Consider the following 16,253-nt stretch of genomic DNA (forward strand, 5'->3'; position numbering starts at 1 on the left):
GGCAACTATTAATCTATGTTTTCTTCCTGAAGTTATTTTTATGCGCCTTTTTAATCTGCCTGGGGCTGGTGCTGGGGTTTTCTCTAGTTAGTCATGTCAGTTTGATATTTTGCTTCCCAGAAAGTTAACCACACATTCAGGCACTGTTTGATCCTCTACTGAAGCCTGGCTCCATCACGAACCTGTGCTGTTAGCTTACATTTTCAGTTTTGTTAAACTCTTGAAGATGTGACAAATCTTGGGATTCCAGTGAACAAATTTAGCATTTTCTTTCTTTTTTAAATTAAGATTTATTTATTTGTTTGAGAGGCAGAGTTAGAAACAGAGCAAGAGACAGAGAGATAAGTCTTCCATCTGCTGGCTCACTCCCCAAATGGCCATAAACACCAGGGCTGGACTGATCACAAGTTAAGAGCCAGGAGCTTCTTCTGGGTCTCCAAGTGGGTTCAGGGGCCCAAGCATGTGGGCCATCTTCCACTAGTTTCCCAGGCCATAAGCAGAGAGCTGGGTCAGAAGAGGAGCAGCTGGGACACTAACCAGTGCCCATACAGTGCAGGTAGGGGCTTAGCCCACTATGCCACCGGCACCAGCCCCAAATTTAGCATTTTTAAAAGCTAAGGGGACTCTTTGCCTCCCAAGGCAGTTATCATGGGAGGATGCTCCCAAGAGAAGCCACAGGCCTCGGGGCCTGCTCACAGGCTGGCTGACAGAGAGCCGGCTTCTTGCAAGTGGTAATCCAGTGGTCTGGGAAGGGAGCACCTGGTGCAAAGGGATTAGGAGGAGGGCACAGAGGGAGAACTCCTAAGGACGGCGCAGTTACTGCCTCGGCGGCCGGAAGTTCAGACAGGTTTCACGCCATTTGGAAAAGCACACACTGGAGATCTGATAAGGAGTGCAAGGCGCTGTCTGTCGCTTTTGGAAAATCTTATACAGAGAGAGAAGTACCATAGATTGCACGAACGCTTCTCTTCCCTTCAACAGGGATCAACCCAACTCTGCCTCCGCCCGTGCCAGCCCTCCCCTCCCCACGGGGGACTCCGGAGCAAACCTGACCGCTCCGTCATTTCAACCACAAACGCTCCGGCCAGTGTGTGAAACATTCAAGGGGCATTTTCAAGGTATCCATTGGGGAAGCGAAGCCCACTCTGATTAAGGCGGGAGTTGGGAAGACCTCAGTCCACCTGGGGCGAGTCCCGGCTCCCCAGCGCGCACCTGCGGGACCTCGGCTCAGCCCCACTCCCCAGCTCCAGCCCCCAGCTTCCTTGTTAGTAAAATATAAAGTGCCACCGATGTGGGAACGGAGAAGCACTAACTTCCAGCCCAGCCTCTCCCTCTCTCAGGACCCCAGCCTCCACCCCCCACCCCCACCCCCGGAGGCCGCCCTGCCTTCCATCCGCAGACACACAGGCCCACAGAGACATTCTGGACACTGAGCAAACAGACTTGAGGTTTGGGGCTCTCACCTCTCCTTTCACTTCCCCGTCTTTCTCTCGGTTCCCACGGCGCGCAGAACCCACCCTGCCCGGCGTCCCCTCCACCACGGTGCCGCCTGCCGCAAACTCAAGCTCGCAAGTTGGTTTCTGGGGGCCTCCTGGGCCCCGGGGCTCGCGATAGCAACGGGGAAGCGCATGGTGCGTCCCCCGCCGCGGCCACGGCAGAGGGTGGCCGGGCCCTTCTCCCCGCGCACCGCTGCATCCCTGGGGCAGAGCGCATCCCCTAGCCCGAGGCCGCGATCCCGACCCGGGAGGCTGGGCCGCGTCCCCTTCGCCCAACGCCCGGATTCTATTCTTAGGTCGGCAGGCCGCCGGCTTTCGCTTTTCCTTTTTTCCAGGGCGCAGACCTCCGGCGGGCGGGCCGCGGTGGGGTCGCCGTGGGCTCCGGCCGCGCCGCCGCCACCGCCGCTGCCTGCGGGATCCGGCGCCGCCAGGGCGGGTCTCGCGGGCGTGGGCGCGCCCCAGCCGGGCCACGGATCCACGCTTGGGCCGAGCCCCACGCAGGCCGCGGGCCCGGGGCTCGGGAGAGGGAGGCGGGCCCGGGAGAGGCAGGGCCGCGCCGGGCGGGGCCGCCTTCCCCGTGGGCGGCGCGCGCGTGCGGCCGGGGCGCGGCGGGCCTCGGAGGGCGGCGCGCGGGGCCGGCCCGGGCGCAGGAGGCCTCCTCGGGGCGCGGAGGGCGGCGGCTCGCAGCCCGAGCCACCATGGCCAGTGGCGGTGGCAGCAACCAGGGCAGCGACGAGGACGAGGAAAGTCTGAAGAAGTTGCTGGTCAAGCTGAACAACGTCCAGGAGGGCAAGCAGGTCGAGACGCTGGTGCAGACCCTGGAGGACCTGCTCGTGTTCACGTACTCGGAGCGCGGTAAGGCGGCCGCGCAAACTTTGCGCCTCGCTGCGCCCCGATCCGGTCCCGGCTCCTGCGCTCCTGCCGCCCGGCCTTCCCCGGGGCGCAGAGCGCCAGGGGCCCTGACTCTGCCTCTCCTCCCTCACCCTCTTGTCTTGCAGCCTCAAGGCTGTTTCGGGGCAAAAGCTTCCACGTGCCTCTGCTGATCGTGTTGGACTCGTATATGAGGGTCGCGAGTGTGCAGCAGGTGAGGGCGCCCCCCTACCCCACCCCGCGACCCCTTCTGGGAACCCGACGTTTCCTGCCTGCCGGCGGGGAGGCCGCATCCCCGGGGCTTCTGGGCCGGGCCGGGCCGGGCCGAGCCGAGGTTTGGCCTCCGGAACCGCTGGCTGTCTTGAGGCTGGAGGCGTTGTTGGGGGATCCTGAGCTTTACTTAACGGGCTGAGGGCCCGGCACGCTCCAGTCCGCTTTCCCAAGCCGCTACCCAAAGCCGGCTGCAGGGGTTGGGTGGCCGCGGGGACTGCTGTTGGCAGGAGGAGCCAGCCCCCCGTCGTGTCTGGGAGGAACCCCTCTGAACGGCTCCCCCACCTGCAGCCGCGGTCCAGACCAGGCGGTCTGGGAAGGGCGAGTTTGACCAAGGGGCGCAGGGGACGGCAATCAGACGCAGTTAGGCGGCTGGAGGTCTGCTCCCTGGCTCTCCGCGGCTGCTCTTTCCAGTCTGAAGGCTTCCGCGCCCTCGTGAGATTCGGGCTGCTTTGTAGGATTTAAGGAAGTGATGTTTGCTGATTGCCTCACCTGTTTGAGTTGGTGCTTCGCTAAGTTTTGTGACCTAAAACCTCTGTAGGAGTGAAACTTCGAGACCCTGCAGCATGGGGGAACCCAGAAAGGCGCCGAAGGCCTTCGGGGCGTTCAGGCAGGAGTCAGTGAGCCTTGAGAGTGGTTGACCCCAGGACGGTTACTCCCCAAGGTGATGACGTCCTGTGCAGCCTTTGAGATTTGGGGAACTGAGAGCAGTCCTGTGCCCCGCGGGTCAGGTCGCTGGGGGGAGGGGCCGCGCACTGATCTGGCAGGCTGCAGCTGGGAGAATGGCAGTGTCTCTCCACCTTGGGTCTGTCTCTGTACCTGCAGCTCCTCTGCATGAGCCCTGGGCCCTGGATCTGCCTGCTTCCTATGAGAACACTTACATCTAGAGTAAATGTTTATTTTCTTTCAATGGCGAAGTGTTTGCCATCTGACAGTTGATGTTCTGTCTGCTGTCAAACCAAACCCAGAGGGAAGGGCAGGCGTGGTCAAGAGAGTCCTCATTTTAGCTCTCGAGTCTGGGTCGTTGTTAGGGGCTGGCTGATGGTGCTTGCTGCTGTCACCCACACCACCCTTCTTCCGGCATGCGCTGGGTGTTCTGGAGTCTCTCTACCAGTTCTCTCCCCGGGATCCTGCACAGCCTTGGGTATGCACTGTGGGGAGGAGTGCTGCTCTGGGAAGCCCAAGGGAGCCAGGAACATAGTCCCTGATTGTTAATTTGAGAAACTGCCCGAGCCTGGGGTCGTTAGGCAGGTCCCTCGGGGTCTTTGCACAGAGTACCAGAGGCAAAGCGTGGTGCACAGTAAATAAGGGATGATGGACATGGCACCTTTTGATTCTCACAGGGTCTCACTGCTCGGAGAACTCCTGCTGGGTATCTTATCTAGCGGGAGCTCAGTGGACATTATGAGACTCCCTGGGGGTCTCAGAGTTGGGGGCTTGAGACTTCTCGCACCCCCAGGTTCTCTTTCCGTCTTGAGCTGCAGTAACTGCAGAATGCGTGCAAGGCACAGGCTCAGTGGTTTGACATCAGTTTGAATTAGGTGGTCTTATCTGAGGGATGTGGAAAGGGGCCTCTCCACATAAAAGCAGGTTTCTCCCTCACCAGATTTTTTTTGACTGTCGGCGCAGAAGACTTGAATGCTTCACCTGCTGCAAGTATATATTTAAGGAGTTAGGTGCCTGACTCTTCCAAAAGGGCTTTCTCAAGAGAAACGAAAATGAATCTTGATGTGAATGGAAGGGGAGAGGGAGTGGGAAAGGGGAGGGTTGTGGGTGGGAGGGACGTTATGGGGGGGAAGCCATTGTAATCCATAAGCTGTACTTTGGAAATTTATATTCATTAAGTAAAAGTTAAAAAAAAGGGGGGGGGGGCTTTCTCAGAAGTCAGTTAATGTGACACTGCAGGCTCTGAGTTCTTCAGGACCTTTGTGTATTTTACGAATGCTTTAAGTAGATGACTGTTGGGAGACCTGGTAGCTAGGCCAAGTTCTCTCTCGCTGCCGTTCATTTCCTCTCTGCTCCTCAGTATTACTTTTTATCCGCACAGTCTCAGCCACTGAAAAGGGGGCGCAGAATCAATGAAAGTGGCTTACAATCTTGCTAACCTCTGCACTCCATTGTGCACTGATGAGATGCTTGGGTTTATAGGATCATTATCCTAAAGTGAAGCTACTGATGTGATTGCACCGTAATTGTGCAGAATAGGGGCCTTCTTCGGAAGATAAGCTTTTAATGGGCTGGATGAATGCATCGATTGTTACCTCTGCTGCTCTGCCAGAGATGGTCTTGGCTCACACACGCTCCGCCGAGCTCCTGCAAGCTCGGTGACTGCATCTTTCTGCAGAGCCGTTGTTGATGCTGCAGTCTCAACAACGAAAACAGCACAGGTTTTCTCCCTGTGTCAGCCAGGCAGGTACAGATGTGAGGTGAGCATCCTCGGTGATTCATTTTTTTCTTTTTATTCCACACCGGACACTGTTCATCATGTATTTTCTTAGATACTGGGGAAGGAGAGTCTCAGTGTGTCTTACGAAAGCACAGAAATAGCTGGTTTCTATGACAGCTGGATTGTCAACGCCTGCTCAGCTTGCACGGGGGAGGGTGTGCGACTTCAGTGCAGGTAAAATTAGCTTTCAGAAGGATGGGCGGGCGCTTGGTGCAATGGTTCAGACGTTGCCCACATCTCATAGCAGGATGCCTCCACTCAAGTCCCGCCTCCACTTCCAGTTCCAGCTTCCTGCTAATGCATGCCCTTCAAGGCAGCGAGGCCCAGCTCAAGTACTTGGGTCCTTGCTGCCCCTATGGGAGACCCATATTGAGGTCTGGGATCTGGGCCTCCACTTGGTATAGCTGTGGCTGTAGCAGGCATTTGGAGGGCGGGGGGTGAACCAAGGGACGGAAAATAGACTTCTGTCTGTCTCCCGCCTCCTGTATTTCTGCCTTTCAGATGAACGAAAAAAAAATTAATAAAGCATAGCTGTTAGAAATTTCTGTTCCAGCAGTTTGAAGTTGTATAGGATGTCCATGGTTCACCTGCGCTGCCGCTCTGCACCAGGTTGTCCTGCCTACACCGGGCTGCCCTCTCCTCACCTGCAGAGCCTGCCGCACCGTCAGCACCATCAGCACCCTGCTCTGCTCGCAGCTCATCAGCCGCGAGGGCTCTTTTGTAATGTGGCCCAAGTCCTGCCTTTCCATGTTACATCCCCTTCTGAATAACGCCAGCGTACATCGTCTGTGACCTTTAGGATTTGTCTGTTTGGCTGGTCTTCACACATCACTCTTAGCACTTGCTCATTAATCTTCGAATTCTCATTCATATATAATAATACTCATATATATATAGCACTAAGTATCATGTGTGTGTGTCTTTTCTGTTTAATGACTACAGCAAGTCGAGATCTAACATAATAACAAGAACTGAAGATCTTTTAACTTTAGAGAGGACTCTACAGTATGAAGACTGGGTTAAATTTGGTCTCCAGTTTGGAACTAGGACCTTGTCTTTTATTCAGAGGTGAAGGGCAACTTATTCCAGTTGCCCCAGGTGCAAGTGGGCTGCGTGCAGGTGTATTTCAAATGCATCAATCATTTCATATTACGCTGGAAAATGGAAGAGGGCCTGGGGGCGTTCTGATTTCCAGCCCCCATCAGTTCAGGTGCATATGTTCTAGAGAAATCTAGAGGGGTCCTCAGGGAGTTCTGTGTCCTCTGTGTGTGACTGCACTGCCCCTTCGCTTCTTCCATAGCAGATAAGGATTCGGTCACTGGACAGTGCCATTTCTGCCGCTGTCACTGTAGCTCCATACTTGGGAAGCTCTCATTCCTGGTGACTTTTGTTTTGGCACTAAAAGCCCTAACCTCCCTTCCTCCTCCCTTACAAGACAATGCATATTTCTTAATCACTTATTTACATTTTATTTGAAAGGCAGAGAGACAGAGACAAAGTAAGAGCTTCTGCTGATCCACTCCCCGAATGCCCACAACAGCCAGGGCTGGGCCAGGCCAAGGCCAGGAGTCTGGCACTGGTTCCTTGTGTGCAGAGTACCAGGAAGCTTGCATGGAAGTAGGGCCAGGACTCAGGCAGGCACTCTGATAGGGGGCGGGGGTGTCACCAGTGGCATCTTAGCTGATGCTACAAACGCCCCCCTATATTTTTTCTCATAATGAAAATTCTATATAATTACAAGAAGTTCTGTTGGACACATTTGACTTGAAAGTAATAAGAGTGCCATTCTTGCACTTAATCCCAGTAATCCCGCTATGCTTGGTAAAACTATCGTTTGTCATTTATTTTATTTATTTAGGTAACAGACATGTTTCTTTTCTTCCTCTTTCAGAAAATGAGATAGTTTTGTGACCTTCTAGTATGACTCATAAAATATGTATCTAAGTATATGGTCTGCATTTGTTTCACAATATCGTTTAGTTTTAAAGTAAGTGCTTAAAATTGCACAATCACCTATTCCAGTAGAAATGTTTGATTAAACACATTCTGTTACGTCCTTTTCTAAACAGTCACCAGTTGCCTGTCTTGCTTCCAGGTGGGCTGGTCGCTTCTGTGCAAACTGATAGAAGTCTGTCCAGACACTATGCAAAGCTTGATGGGGCCCCAAGACGTTGGCAGTGATTGGGAGGTCCTTGGAGTCCACCAGTGAGTATGATGGGTGCATGAAATGAACTGCCTTGTGCATTCATGTGTAGGGCAGCCCTCTCCTTCATAGACTGGCTGTGGCAAGCCACTCTGGTGAAAACCCTTAAAATAGATACGTTTCCTTGAACCAATGATTGACATCTACAGCATGCTTTAAACTCAGAATTTTGAATTAGGGAAACAGTGCTTGTGGTAACACTTCAGGTGATGATGTTTGAACACTAGGCTCCTATAGTTCCATCATTAGTTAAGTTGTAGTTTTTGATGAGTACTTAGTTTTTGATGAGTACTTAGAAATTCAGACCAAGAAGTGTTGTATACTTCTGAGTGGTAGAAACTGATACAAAGTGCTGGTTCTTAATAAGAAATGAGGAAACTGGTCATTTACAAGTTCATGCTTGACTGCCTTTGCAAAGCAGGTTTACATAGATTCCTGCGTATCTGTTCAGCGAGTTTCCAGGGTGGCTCTGAGCCCGGTGCAGCAGGTGCTGATGGCTGTTCCAGCAGGTCTGCTTTGCTGTGTGCAGCATCACACTCTGAGATGAGGCCACATCCTAAGTCCAAATTCACTAAGAACAAATTTTCTGAAAAAAAAAAAAATGTCCTCAGGAAAATCATGCTTGGATAACTGTGTTTCCTCCCATTTAGAAAATACCTTCCGTCTTCAGTTGTGTTATCTTTATGCCTCATGTGACTTTTCTTCACCACAGAGAAAGAAATGGTGAACGCCCCTACCCTCGGCCAGAAGCAGTGAAACTGTGGGCAAGACAGACACACAGCTCTCTGGTGTAGTGCCTTAGACCATTTCCAGCCAAGGTGTATCACAAAACACTTTGCGTTGTATTCAAGGCACAGGGAAAGGAAGGGCAGAGGAAGCTGTGGGGGACTTGGCAGCGAATGAAGGAAGAGGCCCCTTCCTCCTCACCTTGTCCACTGCAGGCCGTGGGGCAGGTGTCTTGAATTTCGAGGAAGCTGTGGATGCCACAGCTTGGCCTCCTCCCAAGAAAGTTAGGCCAGACAACACTGGGTGGGAACAGACGAAAGGTCAGATTTTTAAACTGATAATGAAGAGCTTAAAATCTTGTAGATTAGAACTAATCAAGTACTCTAGCTATACTAAGTTCACATTCTTTTTGAATTTAATTAGAGAGGGGAAGGGAGAGAGAAGCTTCCATCCTCAAATGCCCTGAGAGGGCCTGGGCCAAAACCAGGAGCTGGAGCTCGGTTCAGGTCTCCCACGTGGCTGGCGGGGATCCTACCATCCGCACCCTCATCTGCTGCCTCTCCAGGTGCACAGGAAATCCGAATCTGGAGTGGAGTCGGCACTCAGGAGCAGGCACTGGGAGCTGGGCTGTGGGTGTCTTCTGCAGCGTCTCAATGGCTGGGCTGGATGCCTGCCCCGGGTTCACTTGGTGACATAGAATATTATTACTGTGTCTTTGAAAAAATGGTGGTAATAAATTATGAACATGTCCAAATGAATTAATAATTTACAGACACAAGCTTAAATCATGTTTCTAAATATATAAAGTCTTACGTTTCATATATAAACAAACCTAACAATTCACAAGTTTCCATTGCATGCTTGTTCTGTGGATGTATACAACTGTTCATGGTGCTTTGGTTATAGAGTTGGTTAAAAATAGTTAATAATGGAATTTGAATACTTAGAGGGAAAAAAAAGCAGTACTTACGACTTTTGAAAACTCTTAGTTCCTTATTAATTTTGTTTTTTTCTAACTTCACTGATGTATAGTTGACAGTTGAAAATTACCTATAGTTAAAATAGTCAACTTGATGATTTCATGTATAAGTCATGATATATGTACCGCAATCAAGTGAATTACTGTTCTCCATGAATTTTTATAAGTGTGGTTCAGGCTTATGGGAAGGGAAAGCCACATGACTAAATGCAATGAGACTAATAAAGCCATAGGTGAGGGCCGGCGCCGCGGCTCACTAGGCTAATCCTCCGCCTAGCGGCGCCGGCACACCGGGTTCTAGTCCCGGTCGGGGCGCCGGATTCTGTCCCGGTTGCCCCTCTTCCAGGCCAGCCCTCTGCTGTGGCCAGGGAGTGCAGTGGAGGATGGCCCAGGTGCTTGGGCCCTGCACCCCATGGGAGACCAGGAAAAGCACCTGGCTCCTGGCTCCTGCCATCGGATCAGCGCGGTGCGCCGGCCGCAGCGCGCCGGCCGCGGCGGCCATTGGAGGGTGAACCAACGGCAAAGGAAGACCTTTCTCTCTGTCTCTCTCTCTCACTGTCCACTCTGCCTGTCAAAAAAAAAAAAAAAAAAAAAAAAAATAAAGCCATAGGTGAGTAAGAAGCCAGATCTAGATGAGCACACCCGGAGCGTGTGTTGTCCTTTGTTGGTTTCTCTTTCTCGCTGCAGGCTGATTCTTCGAATGCTCTCAGTCCACAGTGCCAGTGTGAACCTGTTGACGGTGGGACTGAAGGCCTTGGACCTCCTCCTGACTTCAGGTAATGCACACGTGTGTTTTTCAGGTTGACTCAAGTTTTAAAAATCTAAAACCATGTATTAAATGCATTTTCAGTGTTTCCAGGGTCATGGCATAATGTCACCTGTATATAGGTGACTTCGGAAAGTCTGTTTGCATCTTCTTTCATCTCTGATCTTACTCCCAGTGTTTCTGGCCCCACTATGTGGCTTTGCTTGCAGTGTCGGGCACACAGTGGGCCCTCCCCACCTGCTTTGTGACCCTTCATGTCCTTGCCACTCCTAATTGCATTCTCTGTATGCACCTATAGGATGTTCTCTGTGACAGCTGTCTTGGGGTGGCTGTAATTGTCCTCTCAGAATTACTGCTTTTTTGCTTGGTAGGTGGCAGACTTCCCCTTGTAAAATGCTTCCCAGGCTTTTAAAAACAGAATCCTCAAAACACCCAGTGAAACGGATCTTGCATTTGAGTTTCTGGGTGACAAGGACTGAAGTGCAGTGCCACTGCCTCAGCCACTGAGTGGTGCCCCAGTCACCTGCTGCCCAGAGGCCAGGGGACCAGAACACACAGACTCTGGATGTGGTGGGACAGTTGGGCCATCACCGTGGTGGTGGACACTGGCTGTGTGGGGAGATTCTGAGCAGCATGGCTGATCTTGAAACAGCAAGGTGGGGAAGGTGTTTCAGATCAAGAGGACCAGGGCAGACACCTGCAGCCCAGCACAGGGGAGGCTGAGGTGTGGCCAGGGAGACTTGTGGGGGCCTCATTGGGCCTGCTAATGAAAACCCTGCAAGAGAGAGAGAGGGAGAAGGAGGATGGAGGGGACAGCCCAGATGGTGCTCGCCACTTAACTGCAGCAGTCTGTGACTAAGGTACTCATGGCCAGAACTAGCTAGTCTCAACCAGGATTTATTTGGGTCTTAGCCTTGGGGACTTTTTGTTCTGTTTTGGTGTCTTCTCCAGTTGGCAATGGACAGGCATATGAGTGTTTATGGATCTGAAAAATGTCTCCACATTGGAATATATAGACGTCAGTAGCATGCAGGAAACATGTATTTCAAAAAGTTAATTTTGCCCACATAGTAAGTAGTTAGGATTTTGAGCCATTATGAAAATCTCACATGTGTTTCAAAAGTCATTGTAGATGCTTATTAGAGGTTAAGTTGTGAATCATTTTTATGGCCTGGCTATGAATTCATTGATTTAGTAGTTACTTGGTACTTACTGTTAACTGGATGCTGAAGAATTTTAGGACAGGTGATTGCTACAGGTGCAGAAGGTCACCATGTAGTACACTGCCTTGTGACTGTGGCAGTGATGGAAACGCCATGTGTCTGTGTTGTGTGGTGGTGTGGCTCATGGCCACGTGGGGCTCTGGACACTTGAAATGTGAGAAACTGAATTACAATTTTATTTTGTTTTGATGAATTTGGATTTGAGTCTAAATAGCTACATGTGATGAGTGGCTCCTGAAATGAACAGTACAACAGATAGAAGCATTTAGAAAAATAATTGAAATTTAATGAGAAAAGTGTTATAATACAGAAATGAAGAATACAATCAGAGGCACAGAGGAAAAAGCAGCAAAATTCACTTGTGGGAGTTCAGAGTGTACACATGAACTGCCATGAAGATGATGATGAGGGTGAAGAGAAACACGCAGATGCGTGAACAGAGAGAAACAGAGAGATGATACAGAAAATTGTCATGCCCTGATTCCCTCTCCAAATGCCTGTACTCGTTGGGGCTGGGCCAAGCTGGAGCCAGGGGCCCGACGCAATCCAGGTCTCCCACATGGACTGCAGGGACCCAATTGCTTGAGACATCACCTGCTGCATGCTAAGACCTGCATTTGCAGGAAGCTGTAGTCAGGAGCCAGAACCAGTGTTGAACCCAGGCACTGTGATGTGGGACACAGATGATACCCCAAAGGGCGTCTGAACCACAAGGCCAAACCCCACCTCGTAAATTGCCTGAATTTAATGCAGCCTCTTATTGGTTGTTGAACAATGGAAACGTTAGTTGGGTCATTTATCTTCCTCAGTTTTATAACCCCTAAAATGAGGGTTGCACCCCATTCATAGGATTATGGTTGGGGTTAACTAGGTGCACATGATGTGCTAAATATTTGCTAGTACTGCTGCTCTTATGCTAATGCTGCTATGCTATCAACAAAACAGATGTTACCGCTATTATTTCTTGAATTATGGCATTGAGCTGCTCCTGATGTAGCAAAGGGAAATGGGTTTCCCAGCATTTAGGGCACGTGCACAGGACTATCCAAACCACACATAGTGCTTAGCAAGGAGTTCAGCATATTTGGAGCAGAGACAACATGTGGAAAGGCATGGGGCTGATGAGATACATGTGGTCAGCTTGTAAAGGATCTAGTTTGTCACATGATAGAATCGGAAAAGGCCGTAGAAGATATCAGCAAGGGACTCACAGGGTCACATTGCATTTTAGCAGAATAATCCAGGGCATAAACTAGTTGGGCAAAGATTTGTGCCAAGCTGAGCGATGAAGCAGTACTCACTTTGTAGGTGAGAGATGACGAGGCTCTGAACATGACACAGTGGAGGGTGCTTGGTAGAAAGGAGTTCTGAGCTGTTTGGGAGCACACCTGATGGACTTGGTAATGAGTTGATTGACTGGTGGGACAGGGAATGAGAAGAGAGAGGGGTGGAAGGCAGAAGATGACTCTTAGGTGATGGTGTCTTTGATGAAGACAGCGAGTGGAGCTAGGCTGGTGTGCAGTGCCCATGGGAGTTTCGGGTGAGGCTGTCTCAGAAGCAGATGGAAATGTGACTCAGGACTGTAGGGCTAGGAGAATTGATTGGGACTCAGGTGGTCCTAGGAGGATGGACTGGGAGTTTTTGCATAGAGACCATAGAGCTTGAAAGAGCCGACAGGCGGGGACATTCAGTGGTTTATCAAAAAGAGAAGCCCGCTGTTCATAGCCCCCGTGTAAAACTCACCACTTCAGTGTTAAAGCAGCTGCTTCCTAAGGGTGTGTTCTGCTTCCTTTCAAAACAGGTAAAATCACTTTGCTGATACTGGAGGAAGAAAGCGATATTTTCCTGTTGATTTTTGATGCCATGCGCACCTTCCCAGCCAATGATGAGATCCAGAAGCTTGGGTGCAAAGCTCTGCATGTGCTGTTTGAGAGAGGTATTTACAGATGTCAGAGTCTTCATTTTGAAATATGTATAGCAAAGAATTTGAGCACAAATTAGTACCGGGAAGAAAAAAATCTGAAGTCACACTATTGATTAGCACGCAAGAGCATTGATCCAGAAGCATCCTCGTTTTCGTGGAGTGCATGTCATTTGTGGATTACTCATCAGGCTTCCACTCCTTAGCAAGGCCCAGGGTTAACTTTGAAAGCGAGATTGTGTGGGTATGAAGAGAGAATACACCATGAAGCCAAGCCTAGGTTAAGTTGGGTTTATGATGTTGAGTCAAGACCTGTGATTTTAGAAATCGCTGGGGCTCCACGTCAAGGACCAGGAAGCGGTCCTGGGAAGAAGGCTAACGTGTTGTGCAGGATGGCCTGAGGTTGGTAAGAGAGACTGGCATGTCATTCTGGAGTTGGAGTGTCAGTGGAGAAACGGGACAGAGACGGGAGCAGCTTGCGGGGGCACACAGCCAGCTTATCCTAAGGATCAGTTATCGCCCTCCTTTGAGAGTCCCTTTGCTACACAGTGAGATCCAGCTGTGCTAGGGGTTTGGCTAGGAGTGACTTGTGTGTGCCCCATTGTTGATACCTGTTTGCCATTCTCATTGCTGGCAGCTCCAGGAACCAGGTTATTATTATTATTATATTATTATTATTACTCCAGGAGGACTTTAAATAGCCAATAAAAATATTAGAGGAAAAATGGTGAGAAAATGGGTAAAGGGAAAATGTTAGGAATCTAGATCTTTGCCCATTTGGCAGAGAAAAGATTGTGATATTTATCACAATTACCAAGTTTCTCGCAAAAAGTAAGCTCAGTAGTGAATCCGACTTGTGGGAGACTTGGAAATCATCGCATGGATGCGTTCACTGGATGGAGGGTGGGAATACGAGGTATGTTTCTATGAGGTGACTGTGCCAGCAGTCGGAACAGCAGGCCCTGGGCCCAGCTCTTGGGTGATTAGGCCTGGAGGAGAAGAGTTTACTGTGGGTCAGGAATGGAAGAACTTAGTGTCTTCCAGGCTCTCCTCTATAAATGCGGTATCTTGTGACCAAGCGTTGATAAGATGGGGCAGGATCAGGTAGGAGGCTGTGTTCCAGCCTAGGAGCACATTTTTACAGGAGCAGGAGGGCCCACATCTCTCTCGCCAGCACTGTGAACCCTGTCCGTGACTTATCAACGAGAGAAATACTGGAGGAACAATCATCAGAGCTGCAAATTGTGGCTACAAATCTAGCGGAAAAAATCTCTTCTTCTGGGAGTTTTAAGTTCTCCCTAGATTCAGGAGCAACTATTAAGCTCACTTTTAAAACTGTGGAAGTATGCTTTTGAAACTCCAGGATGGAGTGAGAAATCCCGTGATGTCCCTCATTTGCTAGAATCTGAGCAGTTTACCTGTAACGTATGTAGATGCCTTGGAATGAAACTGAAAAACCAAAAACAGACAAAAACCAAGAAAACAGCAGTGTCGATCAAAGAGGGCTGCTGCCTTTTCTGACTGTGGGGGAGGCGATTCTAAGGGCAGGTAACCCAAATTTGTATTCATGTTTTTGAGGTTCCTGCCCAGTGACATGATTCCAAATGTAAAATTGGGCTTGATCGCAAGAGTTTAATTATGAAAGTTGATGGCGGTTTTTGATGTCTGATGGAAAATTATTAAGACAGAGTCTTTCAAAGTCGAATTACTCACCATTTGCTACATTCCCAACTCTTGGCCCTTGAGTAGCTCCACAGTCTCCCCACTGGAACTGTATACGATTTGGTTTTTATGAGAACTGATTGGTGACTCAAACTTAACTCTTCAAAAGCAGAGTGACTAATACAGGCCAAAAACAAAATTATTTAAATCCCTATAGTTGGTTTTCTTGCTACAAAGTTCTTTGAAAGAGCCTTTGTAGAAGCTACTTTATTCAAGTCTGTTGTATTCATTGTATCTCTTACAGTTATCACAAATATTACTGCATAATTGAACTTCGATATCATCTTTAAGTGTATTCTGTATTTTTGTCTTTAATCTTTTAGTCTCTGAGGAACAACTGACTGAATTTGTTGAGAACAAAGATTATATGATATTGCTGAGTGCATTAAAAAATTTTAAAGACGAAGAAGAGATAGTCCTCCATGTCCTACACTGTTTGCATTCCTTGGCAATTCCATGTAAGTAGCCTGTATCTGTGACTTATTCTCCTGTAGGTGAAAAATAACATTATGCCTCCCTCTTGAGTGTGCCATGAGTGTTTTTAATTTAAAAATTTGTAGATGCTAAACTCGTTCATTCATTCAATTAATTTGTGCTGATTGAGATTCTGGGCTTAGTGATGGGGAAGCAGTAGTGGAAAATCAAACGTGTTCTGGGCTTTTCAAAGCTGTTTGTAGGCTGAGGCATAAACATCAGTACATGGGTGATCACCACGTGTCCTAAGGCAAGCGTGGCAGAAGTGCCTAGCGTGATGAGAGCATAGAGAGAGGGAGACTGGTCTCCTGGCAGAGACCTGAGTGATGCAGAAAGCTTTGTGTGTAGGGAGGTGAGGTGGGCATGGAGGTAGTGTCCAGGCAGCGGTCACTGTGAGCAAAAAGATGCTAGGGCAAGGGAGCTGAGGTGACTCGAAGGGACACGAGGGGCTCAGTAACTGGATTTAGGCGTTTGCACTTGGGGATGTGTGTGTGCTTGTGATGGCGTGTGTGTGATGATGCATGTGTGTGTGCATGTGTGAGTGTGTGTGCTTGCACGTCTTCAAGGGTCTGCTGGTGTTTCTTTGGTGCAGGTAGGGGAAGGCTCGGTGAGAGTCAGTGGGTGCGGCTGGAGATGCAGCATGAGGCAATGGAGGGCCTCAAAAGCCACATGAAAGAGTTGAAATTTTGTTGTTGATTCTTGGTTAGCATTCTAGTGGTACTTTAAAATTTAGTCACTTTTTTCACAAAAAAAAATAAATTATTTTGCCATATGTGCTACCCATGGTTGTAAATAAGTTAAATCATGCCACATGTTCTGATTTGGTGTGGAGGTGCACATTAACAGTTTATATTTCCTGTGTTGCTTGAGTGCACTTCTGTAGTAATATTTTCACCTTCACCCATGTGAAGTGGTTTTGAGGATTAAATGAGTAAATCATGCGAAGAATACAGAATAATGACCCGCTCTGTAACAGGTGTTATAAAACCATAGCCAGCATCACTACATATTCATCTGTATCTTATTTGTAAGTCATGTATCATATGCCTGAGGAGACTTTAGGAAGATAAGTTTGTTTTGGTGCAAATCTTTGAAATCTGTGCAGGCTTGTAACATGTGTGTGTGGTTTCAGACGTGGGAATCCATGCTGTGTTCTG

At 49.4% G+C, this 16,253-nt stretch overlaps 1 protein-coding gene across 4 annotated transcripts in view; it reads left to right on the top strand.

Moving 5' to 3' along the window:
* The first annotated feature begins 1,806 nt into the window (after positions 1-1,806).
* Positions 1,807-16,253, top strand: part of LRRK2 (leucine rich repeat kinase 2) — a 165,880-nt gene continuing 151,433 nt past the window's right edge. The window contains exons 1-6 of one of the 4 annotated variants that reach the window (XM_070049660.2): positions 1,807-2,351; positions 2,495-2,580; positions 7,178-7,287; positions 9,678-9,766; positions 12,781-12,915; positions 14,946-15,080. In XM_070049660.2, the coding sequence (XP_069905761.2) occupies positions 2,195-2,351; positions 2,495-2,580; positions 7,178-7,287; positions 9,678-9,766; positions 12,781-12,915; positions 14,946-15,080 (712 nt within the window). In that variant the 5' untranslated portion in view covers positions 1,807-2,194. The remainder of the gene's footprint in view (positions 2,352-2,494; positions 2,581-7,177; positions 7,288-9,677; positions 9,767-12,780; positions 12,916-14,945; positions 15,081-16,253) is intronic. The other 3 variants (XR_016213165.1, XR_016213164.1, XM_089304025.1) reach the window with 3 other exon arrangements.

This window comes from Oryctolagus cuniculus, chromosome 9 (assembly GCF_051225735.1).
Source record: "Oryctolagus cuniculus isolate XC-2025 breed Fujian yellow rabbit chromosome 9, ASM5122573v1, whole genome shotgun sequence".
Taxonomy (NCBI): Eukaryota; Metazoa; Chordata; class Mammalia; order Lagomorpha; family Leporidae; genus Oryctolagus; species Oryctolagus cuniculus.